Source organism: Ceratina calcarata, unplaced genomic scaffold (assembly GCF_001652005.2).
Source record: "Ceratina calcarata isolate Rehan_Ccalc_2016 unplaced genomic scaffold, ASM165200v1 scaffold250.2, whole genome shotgun sequence".
NCBI lineage: Eukaryota > Metazoa > Arthropoda > Insecta > Hymenoptera > Apidae > Ceratina > Ceratina calcarata.
Genome location: NW_017147019.1, coordinates 1498026 through 1514990, shown reverse-complemented (window position 1 = coordinate 1514990; position 16965 = coordinate 1498026). Strand labels below are relative to the sequence as shown.

Below are 16965 nucleotides of genomic sequence, written 5' to 3'. Positions count from 1 at the left end.
TCCCAAACATTTAATAATGTAAATATTCAATTGTCTCCTTAAACATTTGATTATATGATTGAACCTTTAATTATTTTCCTTCATACAGACTGGTTAGACAGACTGATTGGCTCCCGAACTCTCGGTAGAGTCCATCATTTAATGTCGCATTAACTCTGACACGAGATTTATCGAGTCTCCGCGGAGTTTCGCTACGAATAATTTAATATGGCCCACGCGTTTCAGCCGTTATTGTCCTTCGAAGAGCATTTACATCGAGGATCTCCTACGCATTTCGAGACAGAATTTCCGATACCACCAACGCGACCACCCGTTCAAATCATAATTAGCCCGGCAATGCCACGATCTCACATTGGGAAGATCGATCGCTAATGAGTCTCCCATTCAGAATTTTTATTATAAAACGAACAATAGTGTACGAAAGAATTTTAATGAAGTTCGATTTTAACGAATCTCGTTATATCAAGTTATTACGAAATAAATAAACGTAGAGCGACTCGATTAAGAAATATCGTGTTATAACCAGGATTATAAAATCGCAAACAGTTCGATTAAAATTATTAATAACGTGTACATTCGTGTCTACTAATAGAACCAATTGAACGAGGTACCGGTTCGGTGCCGGTAGTACTTATTTCGGAGCAATGTCACGAACGGGGTGGCTGTTGCAGACCGGTTTTTCGCTAACGCTCGTTCGTAGCAACTCGAAATCGGCTCACCAACCTGTCAATCCTCCGCGTCTTCGGCCGGCGTCTCCTGCGCCATCCTCGGTGCACCCTCTTTCCTCGATCGTCGTTACAGTACGGGGGAGACGTTCAGATGGATATCGCAAACCGCGCGATCGGAACGAATCCACGCGCTGGTCCCCGCACAGACTCGAAGAGGTGACTGGGAGATTCTGAGGACCGACGGTTCTGGTTCACGACTGGTTCTTCTCCTTCTCCTTCGGCCTCTGGCCCCTTCCATGCTTGCTGCGGTACCAAGGCAAAAGAAACGTGCTTATAGCTGCGAGCGGCGACGGGACAGAGATAGGCAGCGCGTGTTCGAAATAGAGAAAGAGGCGAACGAGAAAAGGACGGAGGATTCGGTGGATGCTGAGGGAGATCAGAGGAACGCCAGGCAGGTTGCTCCGTTCGAAAGGTACCTCCGGAAGGTGGGACGGGACGAAGCGAGGCCCCGTGGGCCCCACGCCCCACCGGGTGAAAAGAAGTCGATCAGGTAAGGGTCAGGGACGCATTCGCAACTTTTGCCTCGGTTACCAGATGCTCGATTATCCTGCGGAATAAAGAATTTTTTGCTCGACTCCTTGTGACACGGAAAACAGACGCGCCGTTTTGAATATTCAATGAACAATTATAGACGAACAAAATATCCATCGTATATATTACGATGGATGTAAATATATCTTGATAAAATATTATCGTAATGGAAAGATTAGAAGGAAAGTTGCACAATTACCGTTCAATTAACACGTTAATGAGTTTTCATCTGATCTTACGTAACCGCGAACGAGATACGAGATCGCGGAGTCGAGGAATAGTCGGCGAGCTTTCACGCAGATCGTTTTACGATCATTACCGCGAGCCGTGTGTTGGCGTAGGTAAACGTGAATCGGGAAAGGAAGCGTCGAGAGAGTGATGTAATTGTACGCAAGAGTGGATCGAGGAAAGTGAAAATTATTTTCCGCTCGGTGCGAGTCGATCCACTGTGTAAAACGGGGTTTTGTCGAAATCGTGAGTCACATAATCGCGGCAGGCCGTGGATCTCGTTTTCTTTCAACGACCGACCGCCGAAAGCAGGAAGAACGTGACAGGGAAGAAGCGAATGACGTCACGCGGTTCTACTTCGAAGAAACAGGCTATTCAGTTCGCAAATCTTCGACCCTGAATAAGACCGTTCAGTTCAGGTCCTAAAACCAGCCCGCCTGGTCCAGACGCGGATTAGTCAGCAATGGTACTTTCGTCCCAGGTAGAAGAAGATCCGACCGATAAACTTAAAGCTTTGCTTCAGAAACGAGCACTGTCGCGGATCACGTCTTACGTCTTCGTCGCAAGAGAATCATCTTTTTTTTCGATGGAATAGTATGCTTGAAAAGTAACCTTAGCCTCGACCGGTAGGGTTAAGACGACACGGCATTGTTCTTTTGAAGCACGGTGTCTGATTACTCGCGCCGCGTACATACTTCAGCTACAAAGAGACTGGGGTTGTTCTCTGTTAATACAGAATGTTACAAGAATAGTCATATGGCTTTCAAACGTCCTGAAAAGATATTGAAATATATATTTTTTATATTTCTTGTTTGTGGTTGGGGATCGACTTTCCTAAAATCAGAATAAGATCCACCTGATGCTTCCTACTCATAAAAATCCTGTTTGGTCGTACTTAAACTACGAAGGGACTGAAGTAATTTTTTGTTAATACCGAATGCTATAAGAAAAGCTTTCAGATATTCTGAAGAGATAAAATATATTTACTGGTTTTGTTTGCGGTTGGGGATCAAGTTTCCTAAAATCAGAAAAAGATCGACCTGATGCTCCCTCACCTGTAAAAATCCTAGTTTCTCGTATATACCTGAACTACGAAGGGACTGAAGTTACCCTCTGTTAATTAGTTTTCAGATATCCTGAAAGGGTAGTTATTACTAAAATATACTTACTGACTGTTGTTCGCGGTTGAGGATCAACTTTCCTAAACTCAGAAGAAGACCTGATGCTCCCTCACCAATAAAAATCCTATTTGGTCGTACATACCTGAACTACGAAGGGACTGAAGTCATTTTTTGTTAATACCGAATGTTACAAGAATAGCTTTCACATATCCTGAAAGGGTAATTATTACTAAAATATGTTTACTGACTGTTGTTTGCGGTCGGGGATCAACTTTCCTAAAATCAGAGTAAGATCGACCTGACGCTTCCTTCCCGTGAAAATCCTATTTGCGTCTCGCGCGACTCACACCCCACCAGTCAAGGGGTTAACGAGCCACTAACCGTAACGTAACGTCTTACCAACAGCTCGAAGCGGCGCGACGCGATGCTCCAATGAACGTCCGTAAATTCCAGTCACGTCGCGCGCGTTGCGTTTGGAATCAGATGAAACTGATAACTGGTTACACGCGGCGTCTTTACTATGATTTGTTCCCATATGAGTCCACGGCCAAAGTCAACAGTTAAACGCGACGGGGAGCAGCTTTTACGCTGGTGAAGTAAGTAAATAACAGCGGGAGATGGCAATGACCCGGGAATCGCGCGAATCCTCGATCGGGTCCAGCTGGCCTGGTCGACAAATAGATTTCGCGCATTTCCACCTCGCGGGTGACTCACTCCCGGTCACTCTCTTCTATTTTAATAATTGCCGCGGCGGCCCACCTCTAATTTTACCTCGCCGAAAGAGCAGACAGCACAGCGCTACCTTCTCTTCGTGGTTCGTTAAAGCGTTCGCGCTTTTGTTACCAGCTACTCCCAGGCTCCCAGCTGCGCTAATGGTAGAACAGACGAGCAGCAGTGAATTAAGCATGTCGCGCGATTTCATCCGCCTGACGCGTTCCTCGACCAAATCGAGACCCGCGGAGCGGCGAGTCAAACGGTCTGCTTCGTCCTGCCTAATCTCATCTACGTCCAGCTTCGCAGTCAAACGGAGTTTGATTTTTGCAGACTCTTTGGTCGCGAATAAAATTTTCTAACACATGAGAAATTCTATTTAATTTGAAAAATCGTGATTTCACTTGTTACTTCATTAAGAGAGGCGAAAAGATTATGTATGATTTGGAAGTGAAACTTGAGAAACAAGTCCATAAACTTGTAGATGTATAGAACAGATAGGAAATTGCTTATGATACATACATATATCACTATGAAAGAATGTAATCTCAAAGAACCTGCTGTGTAGATGCTCCGGGAGAAATAAATGGCGGAAGATTATAATTACGTCTTAGGATCTTCGGAATGACTAATAGCCGGGAACGTTGGTAATGAGATACGAATCGGTTGTCGAGTGGTCGCCGTTTAATGAAGGGATTAAGCCGTAGGGAAATAAACAGTGAATAATGTCGGACAGCTTTTTCCCTTTACCTCGGCTTCTAACATCTCCCCTCTCGGATGAAACGCGTTACTCATAAACATCGTCGTATTTGCGTGCGCGTTCGAATTTATTGTTGTACGTGCGCTGTTTACGATAGCGGTGATTGTGTCGAGGGAGGAAAACAATTTGTTCAGGTATACGAGTTTCGAATACGAACACGGGCTTTGAATATGGGGCGAGAATAAAAGACGTGACTTAAAAACAAGCAATTTAAAATGTTATTGCGAGGGTCAAGGCCGATTCGACATGTTCAAATAATTCTCATCGCCTCGTTGCAATTAAAGTTAAAAAAAAAAAGTGAAAATAATTAGTACTTTTCACTTGTACGTCCTTAATTCTACTGCTGATTTCTTTTTCGCTGCATGTTCATTAAGTGTAAATCGAGCAGAGGCTTGTACACGGCTTGTACTACACGTCGTGCGATTCTTGATAAGGATCGTTCCCGATCGAGATCGACGCGAATCGATCGAAACCACGCTTACTTCCCATGCTCCTCCCCGTGTCCGATGGAAAAATCTGGAATTCCCAGTGGGTGGACCAGTTCTTCGTCCCCGAGGATATCCGAGAGTGCGGCGTCTCTTTTCACGTCACACGTGAAACTCGTTCGTGCTCTGCAAAATTCTGTCCTGAAAGCGACGCGACGTTCGACATTCAGGAATGGAAACGTATCCGAGAATCGACGAGGAAGATAACTCTCGCTAATCTATTCAATAATACGTAAAATCGTAGAAATTAAGAAACATGTAATATAAGTCGTATGAAATTATTTTATAGTTTTATTTTGTCAATAGGGAAACACGTCGCATTGGGATTCAGATTTCTTTTATTTCTGAAGCTTTTTATGCACATATAACGATCAACGGTGTAACAATACTGCCTCTGCTGATCGCACTCCGAAACTCTCCACGTCATACACGCGTCCACTTTCTCGCATCGACATTGTCTCCTTTCTTTCCTTAATAAAACCAACATCCATCTTCTCAATTCCTTCGTTTCGTATTTTTCTGAATTATCACGCGTAATCTTAAAATAAATTAAGACAATCAGCTTAGTCAGCATTCGAGGTACGATGCGAAATACACCGGTCGCTCGTTACGCTTGTAATTTGTGAAAATCATCGCGGTGACCGTTCGCCCGATCATCGGGTCAAAACTTCACCTACCTCTTCTCCTAATACTGTTTCGTCGTAGCTTCGCTTTTGAATAAAACACAATGATACGCTTGTCACGTTCTTTCTCAAAAAGCGACACGCGTACGTTGCTTACATACTCTTCTACCGACATTAAAAATGAAGTATAGTTTCCATAACAGGATGCATGAGAGTTCAATGTTACTTTTATGGTTTCGCGTTTTACTTCAGAGTTTTCTCTTAGTCTACTTTTACCGGTTGATCGCGAACGCCTCACTCGTACGGTTAGAGATGAGATGTAAAACTGAACGATAAAATTGTTCCTTGGGAACAGTTTCTGAGAATGTTTAAAAATTTCTGCATAGTTAGAGATATATTTATTGACGTGCAGGAGATCGATAATGTTAATTAATAACTCCTCCTGTATCAGACTTTCTCATTTAACTGATTAAAAAAATGTAAAAACAAATTTGCAATACTGTATGAATATTTTCTCTCCAGTCTATATTCTCACGATCGTTCAATGCACGACAAGCACGTTCGTGCAATGACTTCTCTTTTTTTTTGTCTACAAGTACGTTTAATGGATTTTTCTGAATTCTCAAACACGATGAAAATTACGATTACGGAGGAAGCTTCTAAGAGAAACACGAGATCGGATCTTGGTTTACATCGTATACTACCTTGCGGAAGGAGAAGGTCTCTGAATTATTTATTATACAGATTACAGACACGCTAAATACCTGAGAGAAACGTGATCACGAGCGTGTGCCATTTTAACATCCCCCGTTCATTTTTTACAAATATTCACAACGCCGGCCACTTAGCTATACTTTCCTAGAAATATACTATCATAAATGGAAAGATGCTCTTATGGAACAAGAGTAATTTAATTGTATAAAAGTAAACGCTCAAAGGGACACCGAGTGTCGGATCTGATCGAAAGTCTGAATCGATAATCGTGAAATAATGTTTACCTGGATCGTCAGAATCTTTCGTTTCTTATTTAATAGGAATTCACTCGATAAGTAATAGATTGAACGATTAAACGCGACAATGTTCACTCTTTAGTTGACGCGATTAAATCGTTGAGGTGAAGAAGACTATAAACAAGGTAGATAGTAATGGTAGTATGTACCTATGTACGTACGTATGTTTCACATTTCTTGATCGACGAAAACTATCAATTTATTATGTATACGTATGATCTATACTCGAAGCGTTATACTGTTATACTGTCTTTTCCTTTTCCCCTGGTATCGGCCAGTTTGTGCATAAAAAAATATTATTATTAGGTAAATATCGCGGGAGAGTGTACGAACGGCACCTTTGATTCCGAATTCGTGGTATTAAGCGATGGCACTAAGACCCACTAAATACGTTAAGTATTAAATAGGACAATATTCTACTTCTCATTAAGGGCAGGACCAAAGATGCCTTTCGCACAAGGTAGAGTGAAAGCCATTTCCTAATCTACTTTCCTTATCTTTTATGAATATTTTAGAATTTTAGAATCTTAAAATCTGTCGGGAAACAATAAAAAATGAATATACCTACGAATAAAATAAAGAATCTGATTTGTGACATTATAAGAAAAGCGAACTGGGAAATGACTTTCGCAAGGAAACCCCTAACTGCGAACGCGGCGTATCCTATCAATGCAGATTTCTTACACGTATTGTACAAAGTCAGTCGCTGCACGGAAATGGTAAATGACGAGCTCTGCGCTTATCAGTTAGCCGTTAAACTTTTAAATGTAACACATCTTTTCTTCTCTCTCCCAAGCAGATACGTTCGCGCGAGGAGGAAGCGCCAAGGAACGTGTGTACTGTCTGACTTCAAAAGGCGACCGACACACTATTTTAAGTATACTCTCTAATTTTATATTTTAACGGATCCTTTCTTCTCCCGAAAGGGTAATCGCTTTCAAAATAACTCGCGGGTCCGTTGCCAGTGAAACCCTACCGCCTGGAAAAACCAATTTAATCAGCTGACTCTAATCCATCGATTCTCACGCGTGCCTATGCGTGACCGCGTGTATTCTAGTTCGAAAGACACTTACGACAGCAGATTACAAATACAATCAGCATGTGTTACGATATAAATCTAACACAAAGCTTATAACAATGAAAGATATTAATAAATATATTCATAATAAATTCGTGTAAAATTCAATCGATTTTCCAACTAACAATTATGTAAATGATATGTGGTGAATAGAAAAGCACATGCGAATTTTTTACTAACGTTACCCACGAAAATGACTTAGTGAATACATACGTGGAAAATAGACGAATATGGTTGGAAGGTGAGAGACGGACTGAATGAACAAAATCAACTTACAAATAAATATAAAACGTATATTTAAATTAAATGCCACAAAAAGTATCTCGTCATATCTTCTTGCGTCATGAACGAAGTCAGAGCAGTATTACTAGTTTTCATCATTACTTCTTTCTTTCCGTGTGAAATTACAGCGTCGCCGTTGTGTACGCGAAACAACGAGGGGGGAGGGAAGGGAAGGGGGGCTATGTGGAAACGCGAAATCGTACTTCTGCCGCTTCCGACGCACGATTCTGGACCGAAAGAGTGGCAATTCGTGCACGACGGCTAAAATCGATCCGTCTTTCTCATTCTCTTACTCTCACTCTCCCGGTTGCTCTCCAACATTCAAACACAAACAAAACCGCGATCTCCGCAACGAAATCGTTAATTACAAAAGAAACAATCTTTCTCTACGAACGGCGAGTTGGTCGACTTCAGACACGCCGCAGACGTACAATTCGTTTCCTTCCTCGTCTCAAGCGTACTCAGTCTTATGCGAGCCACGAAATGTCTGCTGCACAGCAGTTTCACGCGGGATTTTGTTAATTTAACGGGCGGAACGAAAATACTAACGCGCGTTCCGGGTTATTCGGACGGGATCCACCTAAAAAAAAAAACCGGAACGAAAAAGAATCATCGATTAAACATCGGACGGTCGTATTCTCTCCATGTACCGTCGAAGGAAAACAGAAATAATAGAAATACACAGGCGATAACCAGAGCAAACGGAAGATATAAAGATTATAGAAAACGAAAAACAATATTCCTTTACTGATTTTGACTTTGGATTTTAAACCGAATGAACAAAAACTTCTTTTATCCGCGTTTTCGTACTGAAAAACCGTTCTGTTTGAACGTGTTCTTAACATTACAGTAATTACAGAAATTAGTATTATTGCTGTGCACTCGCTTGCTTAGTCGTGGAATATGTATTATTGCTCTGCAAGTTTAAATCCGTTTAAAAAAATGTTTCGTATCTCTTCTCACGAAATTATTTCAGTCGTTCGTCTATTAATCAACTATTGGAGGAATAGCGTTTTTCTTCTTCCTTCCGTTTCTTTTCTCTATTTCGTTCGGCATATAACGTTTTCGTTTACTGATAGTGTGATAATTATTATTATTGTTGTCGCTCGAGTCGGTATATACAGCTGCGGGATACTCGAGCATCGTTACTTCGGAGCTCGCGCGAAATAACATCGATCGATGAACACTAACGTGTGGTACGTAGGTGGTAATAATAGTAATAGTAGTAGTAGTAGTAGTTGCAGTACTAGTAGTAGTTGTAGTAGTATTAATGTGGTACTCTAAAAAAGATCGTACACGGTTTCGCGCATGCATGCAGCATTTCGTGTGGCGCAAGCATGCACGGGGCACTTGTTATGTACAGGAAATATTCACACGCTATACGTAAATACATGTGTCGGTTTAAATCATACGGCCTATTGTAAGTTTCATCCTCTCTCTAATACACGGCGTTTAGTTAAGATACGCTCGGAAAACGAGCGCAGCGGGTTAAATAGCATTCGGATAAACGCTTGCGATTTCACTATGTCTCTCCCCTTCAACTTTTCAATAGATTTTCGTAATATATGTATATATATATATATATATAATCATATATGTATATATATAATATATACCTATATATGTAGATCTCATACCATAGGTACTGTGGGTAATTGCTTACGCGATTTATGTACAAGTTATCACGATTTCAGGTAGCCGAGAAGATCAGTAAACAGACGATTGGAAACACGGAAAAATCGCGTCGGTCCGTTCGTCACCCCGTTACTTCTAATCATTTGCTATCGAACAATTTATTGCTACTACTACTTTTTCCCCCCGTTTCATTACGACGTTCGATCGATGCTCGAGGACTCATCTTTTACGAGAATCTCTCGCTACTGTGATCGTCAACGAATGCTTAATTAATTCAAACGTAAGATCGTAAGGTGAAATGATATATAAAGAGAATTAATAATGCGTCTTATATGCAGAAAGCGTACATCGATCGATCGCCGTGTCTAGCGAGGTTTCGCGGCGGTGAGGAACAAGCGCGGACCGACGCGACGCGTTTTCGTCTTCTTCAAATAATATAACATTCGTTTGTAATAATAACGTCGGTAGCGTTATTATTTATACTGCGCGGTAACGAAAAATCAACGTCCCTTCGTCGGCTTCAAATAACGTTACATCCACGTCGTTCCTTACGACGCTGATTTTCCTCCTACTCCCACTTTCCTTGTTTCTTTTTTGTTACCTATCTATCTATCTATTTGTTCTTATTTTCATCTCTTGTTACGTCCAGAAAATAGTTATCGAGTCGCTGCATACGCGCGAACATAAAACGGGAAAACGACGAAATAGAAATGTCATCTAAAAACGCTACAAACACGATACACAGAGCAGAACTTCCCCTACACGAGGGGCGATAATTGCAGTCAAACTAAACGTAAACAATTTTAATTCTGATTCTAACGTTCCGTTTCTCCACGTCGAAGGACCGATTAATCTCAATAATCAATCTCCTGTTCGTTTTCCTTTTTTTCCCCATTTTCTCCCTACCTTGAGCGCCTATCACTCGCCCTCTCTCACTATACGCGTATTATATAGAATAATCTTGACTAATCGTTCATTAGTTAAATATCACAATCTATAATAAAAAAAATCCGTAAATATATGTATACACTACATGCCACTTGTTGCGCCACATTCAAGAAATCGACGCGTAGCACATCACGGAAATTAGAAACGACACAGTTACAAAAATAAGTCGTCTCGAATAGGTGGGTGAACGGTGAGCAGCGAACGATACCTATTGTAAATCAGGACAATATGTACGGTTTGCTAAACTCGACTTTCGAAACGACTCGTCGAATCCGCTTCCAAATTTAAATCACGAAACAAAACATCAACTCTAAATAACATGAATAAGAAGTCATAAAACTAAACGACAGCGGTTGAGGTCGCGAATAATATTACATGTATATGTACGTATGTATTTATGTATATACGTAAAAACATTGAAGAGATCGTGATCGATAAAAAAAATATATGTATATGTATGCTATGATATATATTCCTGTGTGTATATACAAGATGAGACACTCCGTACGCGGACCGAGTTTAACTGGAAAATAAGTCGAAGGTCCTGCGTGCGAAGACTGTTACCCGATGATCGACCAAACTACTTTTTTACATTCTCACTAAATGTATTTACAAAAGGAGTCTCAGCGATTCCTCGGTTATTCTACAAAGAAAAAGAAGTAATTTTGGCTGATGTCTCACGCACGTGTCACTTAACAGCATCTTGGAAAGAATCAATAAAACAAGAAAATAGAAATCATCACTACTTGTCACTTCTATCCTTTACCTACCTCTTCCTACCGAAACGTTCTGTACAACGAAGATATTTTCACCTTCACTCTTTCACTCTTTTCTTCTACACGCACGCAAGCATACACGAAACTAATCGGCTAAAATTCGATGTTTGCTTCATTCCATTTATCACTACCGTCGCTTCCCTCATCGCGGAAAACTTCGAATCACTACATGCAATCGTGAACTCTGAACCATCTCAATACGTATTTGTTTGTTTCTCCTTTCTTACTTGCACTTTTTCTCTGCACGTGCATTACGTTTTGTTTTTAAACGATTAAGCGTCACGATAATACGCAATGAATTTGAACCCATTGTTGACCTGCGTCAAGAGAGATTTCTAACCATCTTCAGTAAAAAATTCAGTTTCGTGGAAAAAGAAGTAATAGATACTTCAGTCGATGCTGAACAAGAACTTATCTACTACCAATATAATACGTGAAAAGGAGGCTAAACGTTGCTATTGTCGCATCACTCGATGATCCACACTCATTCTTCGATACACCGTTTCTTTCGGTACACGGGACAATGTTAATCTTCGAGGAATGTTTGCCGGTGAGATTCGCGTTCTTTTTTACATCGACTCGACAGTAAAAAATTTTGCAAACTGGAAACGAAGTTAAGAATATCTTCTTTCCTCAGCGAAACCTCGTTCGTTCCTTCTATGTGAGCGATGCAATAATGCGATTAGCCCATGAACCTTTGATCGGTGGTTGTTACGAACGAAACGGTCGTCCGGCAAAAGAGACGTCAGACGATACACGAAAAAAGCAAAACAAAAATGGCTCGTTGCCGTAGTTTCTGCTCGAGATTTTCGTTTCGACAGACAGAAGAAGCATGCAAATGATGTCATTATCGTTCCGATTTCACGTGATGAATTACAGTGTCCGCGCTTATAATTTCCGGTGTGCGCATGCTTATCGCATCGAGTTCACATCAAAACTTTGTCCCCTTCTCGACAGGCTTCAGACCTAGACCACATCGGCGACGGCGACGAGGGCGATCGTGAAAAAAAGGATCTCGAAAAAAAGAGGAGGTAGACAAACGCCTATGGCGCACGGTCCTCAGCCTGGAGTGGGTGGGGTTTTATGTCAGTGAATATTAAAGTTGTACTGCTTACGGCTGGACGAAATACGAAGCCACCGACTGACCGCCAGTGGCTCCGGATGACAGTTCGACCAAGATATGTCCCCGAAATGAGGGTAAGGCGACGAGGTCGTGGTTGCCTCGACCTGTATAGCCGTGGACAGGTCCTGCTGATGGTACTCTCGATGCTTGGTCCTCTTCGATTGCCGTTGGGCAATGGGACTCGAACGGGCCGTCGCGTGGTTCAGTCTCTTCCCGTTTATCTGCGTCACGTGTTGTTGCTCCAGTTGTTCCAGTTGTTCGAATTGCTCGATCGGTTCGAATATCAGACTTGGCATTGAAGATATAGGTGAGTGGGCGATGTTGTTCGAACGCGGTAGCTGCAGGACCAACTTCGACTTGTCCTTGTAGACCGGAGAATAGATGGTCATCGCCGCTTCCGGGTCGATGTCGATCGGCGTCTCGGCCTCGAGGACGGTCGTGACCAACGACGGCTGCGTACATGTGGCTGGCAGTGTGGCTGGCACCGGTATAGCCGGGGATGCCGTGCTCGGTATCAAGGTGGCGATCGACGACGAGGACTCGTCGTTGTTCGCCGGCAACGGTGACAACGATGGCAACACCACGGGTATCGGGGCCATCATAGAGCTCGACTGCGAAGTACCGGTCGAGTTCACTAGCGACGACTCCAGGCTCCTCAGCTCCTCGTTGGCGAAGTCTTCTTCGAGTTTGGTCTAAAAAAGAGAAGCGTTGGCGACTCGCAATAAGAATCGTAGGACCCGTACGAGGCGTTTAAGTGCCCAAAAGAAACCATGCCTTACAGGTTTAGTGGAGCCATGCGGGGCCAGACACCGATAAAGCAAATCAACAGCCTGTAATAACAAAAACAGAAAACAGGTATCAACCGACACCCTGCTTTGCGAGACTACTTCGTCGCGGCTGACTCGCCTGGCTCGTCGATCGATCCATGTTCGTCAGCGATTCTTTTTAAACTTTCTTTTTTCTCTCTTTTCAAGCCACGCTGTGTTCCGTCTTAATGCGTCTTAAGAGATCTACGAAAGCGAGCAATCTTTGGGTATCGACTGATACCTGATGTCTGACACCTTTGCGAACTCGATTGCAAGACTGAATTTTGATCGACAACCACCTGTTCTCTATTTCAACTGAGACTATCAGTAAACGAACAATGCAATGAATCGGTGATCACGGCCCCAGGAAAGTTCGTACATTTCTTAAAGACGCTACGGAATTATATTCCAAAGGACCTTAACTGATGTTCAAATAAAATGCAACCAAATTGAAATTTAGAGATTTTGTAATAAATCTGAACACGGTGAAGACAGAAATGAGTTATTTCGACGGACTCGTATTTCAGGATTCAATAGAGAGACACCTAAGATATTTACATCGCCATGACGTGTAAATAATTGTACACAGGCAAAATTACAGTACACATAATAAAAAAAAGAAGACATTTTCTAATTGAGATTTGTACTATAGTCCAAAATTCTTAAACAGCACAAAACCATGAAATTCCAGAGGAGAACTAAATACGACAACGATTGCGTGACGAGCACTAATGGCACACAATAGAAATACCCACAGTAACCACTAGCAGAAAATGTATTTGCTTTCAACGCTGCAAGTTAAGATTCGATAATTATATGTTCCTCCTCCAACCAAACAAATAGAAAGCCACGAGATAAATATACATATAAAGGGCCTAACTGGATAAGGGGACTAAACGTGTCCGTGAGTCGAATGAAACGCCGAAAGATTCTCAGACATGTCCAGCTACACTACGAACATGTCAGAATTTTCTCAGATTTTTCGCAAGGCGTTAAGGAAAAACAGCAAAAATTTGATTTTTCGAATTTTCCCGATTACTACCCCCTTGGTTGAGATATAGGGCTAAAAATTGAAGTGAATGTTTCGTTTTTGATAAATTATCGAATGGCGCAAACGGCGCTTCGTTCGGCTCAAGGGCACATTTGACCCCCTTAGTCATCTAGGCCCTTTTAATTGATACACATACACGATCAGCTGATAGATTACGTAGAATCGCTAGTCGTAAAAAGAAATAATTTGAAATCATATCCGTGAAAAAAAGCTACATGAAGAAGCTAAACTTTTGTGATATACATATAAAAATCAATACCGGTAACAGAACAACGAAGCAACAGGATTCACACCACGAAGGGTGATCACGCAGTAGGCTCTGATTGAGAACATGTCAAGAAGAGGAAATAGAATAATAGAAAAGGAAGTAGAAATAATTAATCGATACCATGACTCTTTACCTTTGGCAGTGGATACGTGTCTGGCAGCGATAGAACGGGTGGTGAACTGGGCGCTTCGGTTTCGATCGTCAAGACAGGCGTTGTAGGCGTCAGCGGGTTCAAGATCGAGGGCGCGGATGACACTGTTAATGTTCCAGTCATGATCACTTTCGGCCGGCTCGGGACCTCCTTCGAGGCGCGGTGCTCCGCGAGGAGCTTGTCGAAGGTTTTGCTCCGCCCGACGACTGTCCGTCGCAACGAAACCGTGTGAGCTTTGCACGTGAGCGACCTGGTGCACGGCTTGCCGGTCTCGTCGTTCCAGACGCCACAATGCTTGTCCGGATCGTACTCTCGATCCTTGAGCAAAGACCGGTCGGTCTTGAGCCTCTTCCGACGCGGCTGACCGGTTCCGGGGCTTTTCACGGGGCTGGAGGCGACCGTCGAGCCAGAGTTCGAAGTCGACGACGATAATGACTCCAGAGGCGATCGTGGTGACGAAGAAATCGGTACGGGCGTAGATGATAAACTTGTTGAGATACTCGGCTGCTCGTTGCTTCGTTTCACATTCGTGTGATTTATCTTACTACTGTTTCCACTGGTAGATATCTGCGGCGACGGCTGCGTCTTTTTGAGTTTCGAAACTTTGCAATAAGGCGTCTTCAGCGGAGGTTTTACCACCGGAGTGGAAGGAGGTGGAAAGTTGACCGTACCAGAGGGATGGCGACTTTCTGTGGCAAAATATGTACACTGCTTGTATAGAATAGACGATGTTTGCATGGTCGGCAATCGACCCGAATGAGGAGCTACGTGTATTGACTTTACTTCGGTCAGTCCTTTAATGTGAAAGTAGTAATTAAATTATGTGAATATAGTATGAAAAAATAGAGTATTCAATGCAGCTCTTTTCATATATATATAATTGAAATCAAATCTTGAAAATTATTGACTAGATTAAATAAACACAAACAATAAAATTATCATGATGAATTGACATACCCATATGCTGAATGAGAGCTTGTGGTTTGACTATTGCATGGCAGGTCTCGCATACCACTGTGTAAAATGTATCTCTTTCAGGACAAAATCCATATAAATCAATATCTGGAACGAAAATCATCTATTAGAATCTTAGCATGAGGTTTCTTGTAAAAGATTTAGTTCAACCAAAATATTTTTGTTTTGTAATTTACAAGCTGCTATTTACCTTCTGATGCAAGCCGTGTGACTGAGCTGGAAAGCTGAGCTTCTGATTCTTCATCGCCTGAAATAGAGCAAATCCTTTTATGAAACATACAAACTAGATCACAGAAACTAGAGAGTATTACAACTACAAAAATTATTCTAAGGCACATTGCAGTTTATGTTTAGTACTGTGTATTTAAAAATATACTAATATACTAACAGATATCTAAAAATTAATTTTTTAAAAAGAGAAGCTGAAGAATATCATGATCAAGCTTATACTAAAGTATGATAGTGATCACATTTACTACATTAAAGTTATAAATATGATTTTAAAGAAAAGATACAGTGAATTATAAAACAATGTTAGCCTTACAATTATTAAGACACTAGCTTATTAATTTCTATCACAAAGATAAGCAGAACAGTGAAATAAAAAACACAAATTTCTAGGTAAACAACATTTATTTTGTTTACATTTTATACATGCATAATTCCTTGAACAAAAAATAGTTGTAAGAAAGACCGAGTTGAAATATAAAAGTACAAGAGTAGATATTATTTAAAGGGGGGCTATCGAAACAGTGCTAGTGGCTCGTTTGTTCGTCTCGCGTTTTATTAAAATTCTCCGATCCATGCCAATATATTATACCCTGTAAAAGCTAATGCATTCGACGGTCTGTATTTAATTCTGCCGTTTTAGTTGGGAATTACATAATTTGCCAGTGAAAAGAGACGATAAAACAAACGCGATCTGCGTGAAACGCGAATCGTGATCGCACGCCGGACGATTGTCGACGGACAGGGTACTTAAAATAAATGCGTGGCGATCCGGGCCCTAATGATGCCCCTGTGCGTCAAGTCGACGGACAAAGGAGCACCGTTGTTGAGGTTAGGTTACAGGAGCTAAGACGCTCGTCGTTGCCGTGGTCCCGTAGCGGCGACGGCAAACGAACATTTCGATTTGATTCATCGCACTTACTCAGCGGCTTGTCTCGTCCGATTCTTTCGATCCAGTTCGACCAGGGCTGGCCGTGAAAGAATGTTGGGCTGTCACTTCCCGACATTGCCAGTGGCGCTTGCGTTGTGAATGAAACACGATGCGATTTCTCGTCCTCGTGTATATAGCGAGGCGAAAGTGTTTTCGGGCCGGGCCGCCGCGTGGACTGTTAGTTACGGCGGGTCGTCTACGGTCTGACTTTTTCTTAACGAATAACCGATGCATTTGAGGGGTTTTTAGTTTCGAACGATAAATGAGTCTAACGTACTGATATCTCGGCTGATATATTCCTGTCGGGTAACATCTTTCACGAACCGAGTTTATGTATATAACCACTTCTCTCGCGTTCGTACGCCCGAATACGAGCACCACGCGTCGACGTACCGCACGCACTTAGAGTTATTACTGATTGTAAGATCCTCGCGCTTGTATTGGACGGACCGTTGTGACGTCGCTGGCCGTGCAACGTGAACTACTCATGCGCAGCCAGCGCGATCCACGATCGAG

The 16965-nt window shown here is 42.1% G+C and overlaps 2 protein-coding genes across 16 annotated transcripts; one reads left to right on the top strand and one right to left on the bottom strand.

The window, feature by feature from the left end:
* Positions 1-9: 9 nt before the first annotated feature.
* LOC108623076 (ataxin-7-like protein 1) lies at positions 10-16879 on the bottom strand. 11 transcript variants are annotated; one of them, XR_003388907.1, is made up of 7 exons: positions 15481-15637; positions 15273-15377; positions 14298-15004; positions 12819-12869; positions 10911-12731; positions 4562-4782; positions 10-971 (listed from the first exon to the last, which is right to left on the bottom strand). XR_003388907.1 is itself a non-coding variant. In XM_026811939.1 (6 exons), the coding sequence occupies exons 1-6, from the start codon at positions 16523-16525 to the stop codon at positions 12003-12005; spliced, it is 1734 nt and encodes a 577-aa protein (XP_026667740.1). In that variant the 5' UTR covers positions 16526-16879; the 3' UTR covers positions 4885-12002. The 11 variants fall into 11 exon arrangements, 3 of the variants coding, with proteins under 3 accessions (XP_026667740.1, XP_026667738.1, XP_026667739.1); XR_003388906.1 differs by lacking the exon at positions 10-971 and adding an exon at positions 1194-1275; XR_003388904.1 differs by lacking the exon at positions 10-971 and adding an exon at positions 3203-3477.
* LOC113464080 (uncharacterized) lies at positions 939-11961 on the top strand. 5 transcript variants are annotated; one of them, XM_026811940.1, is made up of 3 exons: positions 939-1218; positions 6997-7070; positions 11874-11961. In XM_026811940.1, exons 1-3 carry the CDS (start codon positions 965-967, stop codon positions 11918-11920), a joined length of 375 nt encoding a protein of 124 aa, XP_026667741.1. In that variant the 5' UTR covers positions 939-964; the 3' UTR covers positions 11921-11961. The 5 variants fall into 5 exon arrangements, 3 of the variants coding, with proteins under 3 accessions (XP_026667741.1, XP_026667743.1, XP_026667742.1); XR_003388912.1 differs by lacking the exon at positions 11874-11961 and adding an exon at positions 3014-3204 and having other exon boundaries at positions 1138-1218; positions 6997-7080; XM_026811942.1 differs by lacking the exon at positions 6997-7070 and having other exon boundaries at positions 11874-11956.
* Positions 16880-16965: the final 86 nt, after the last annotated feature.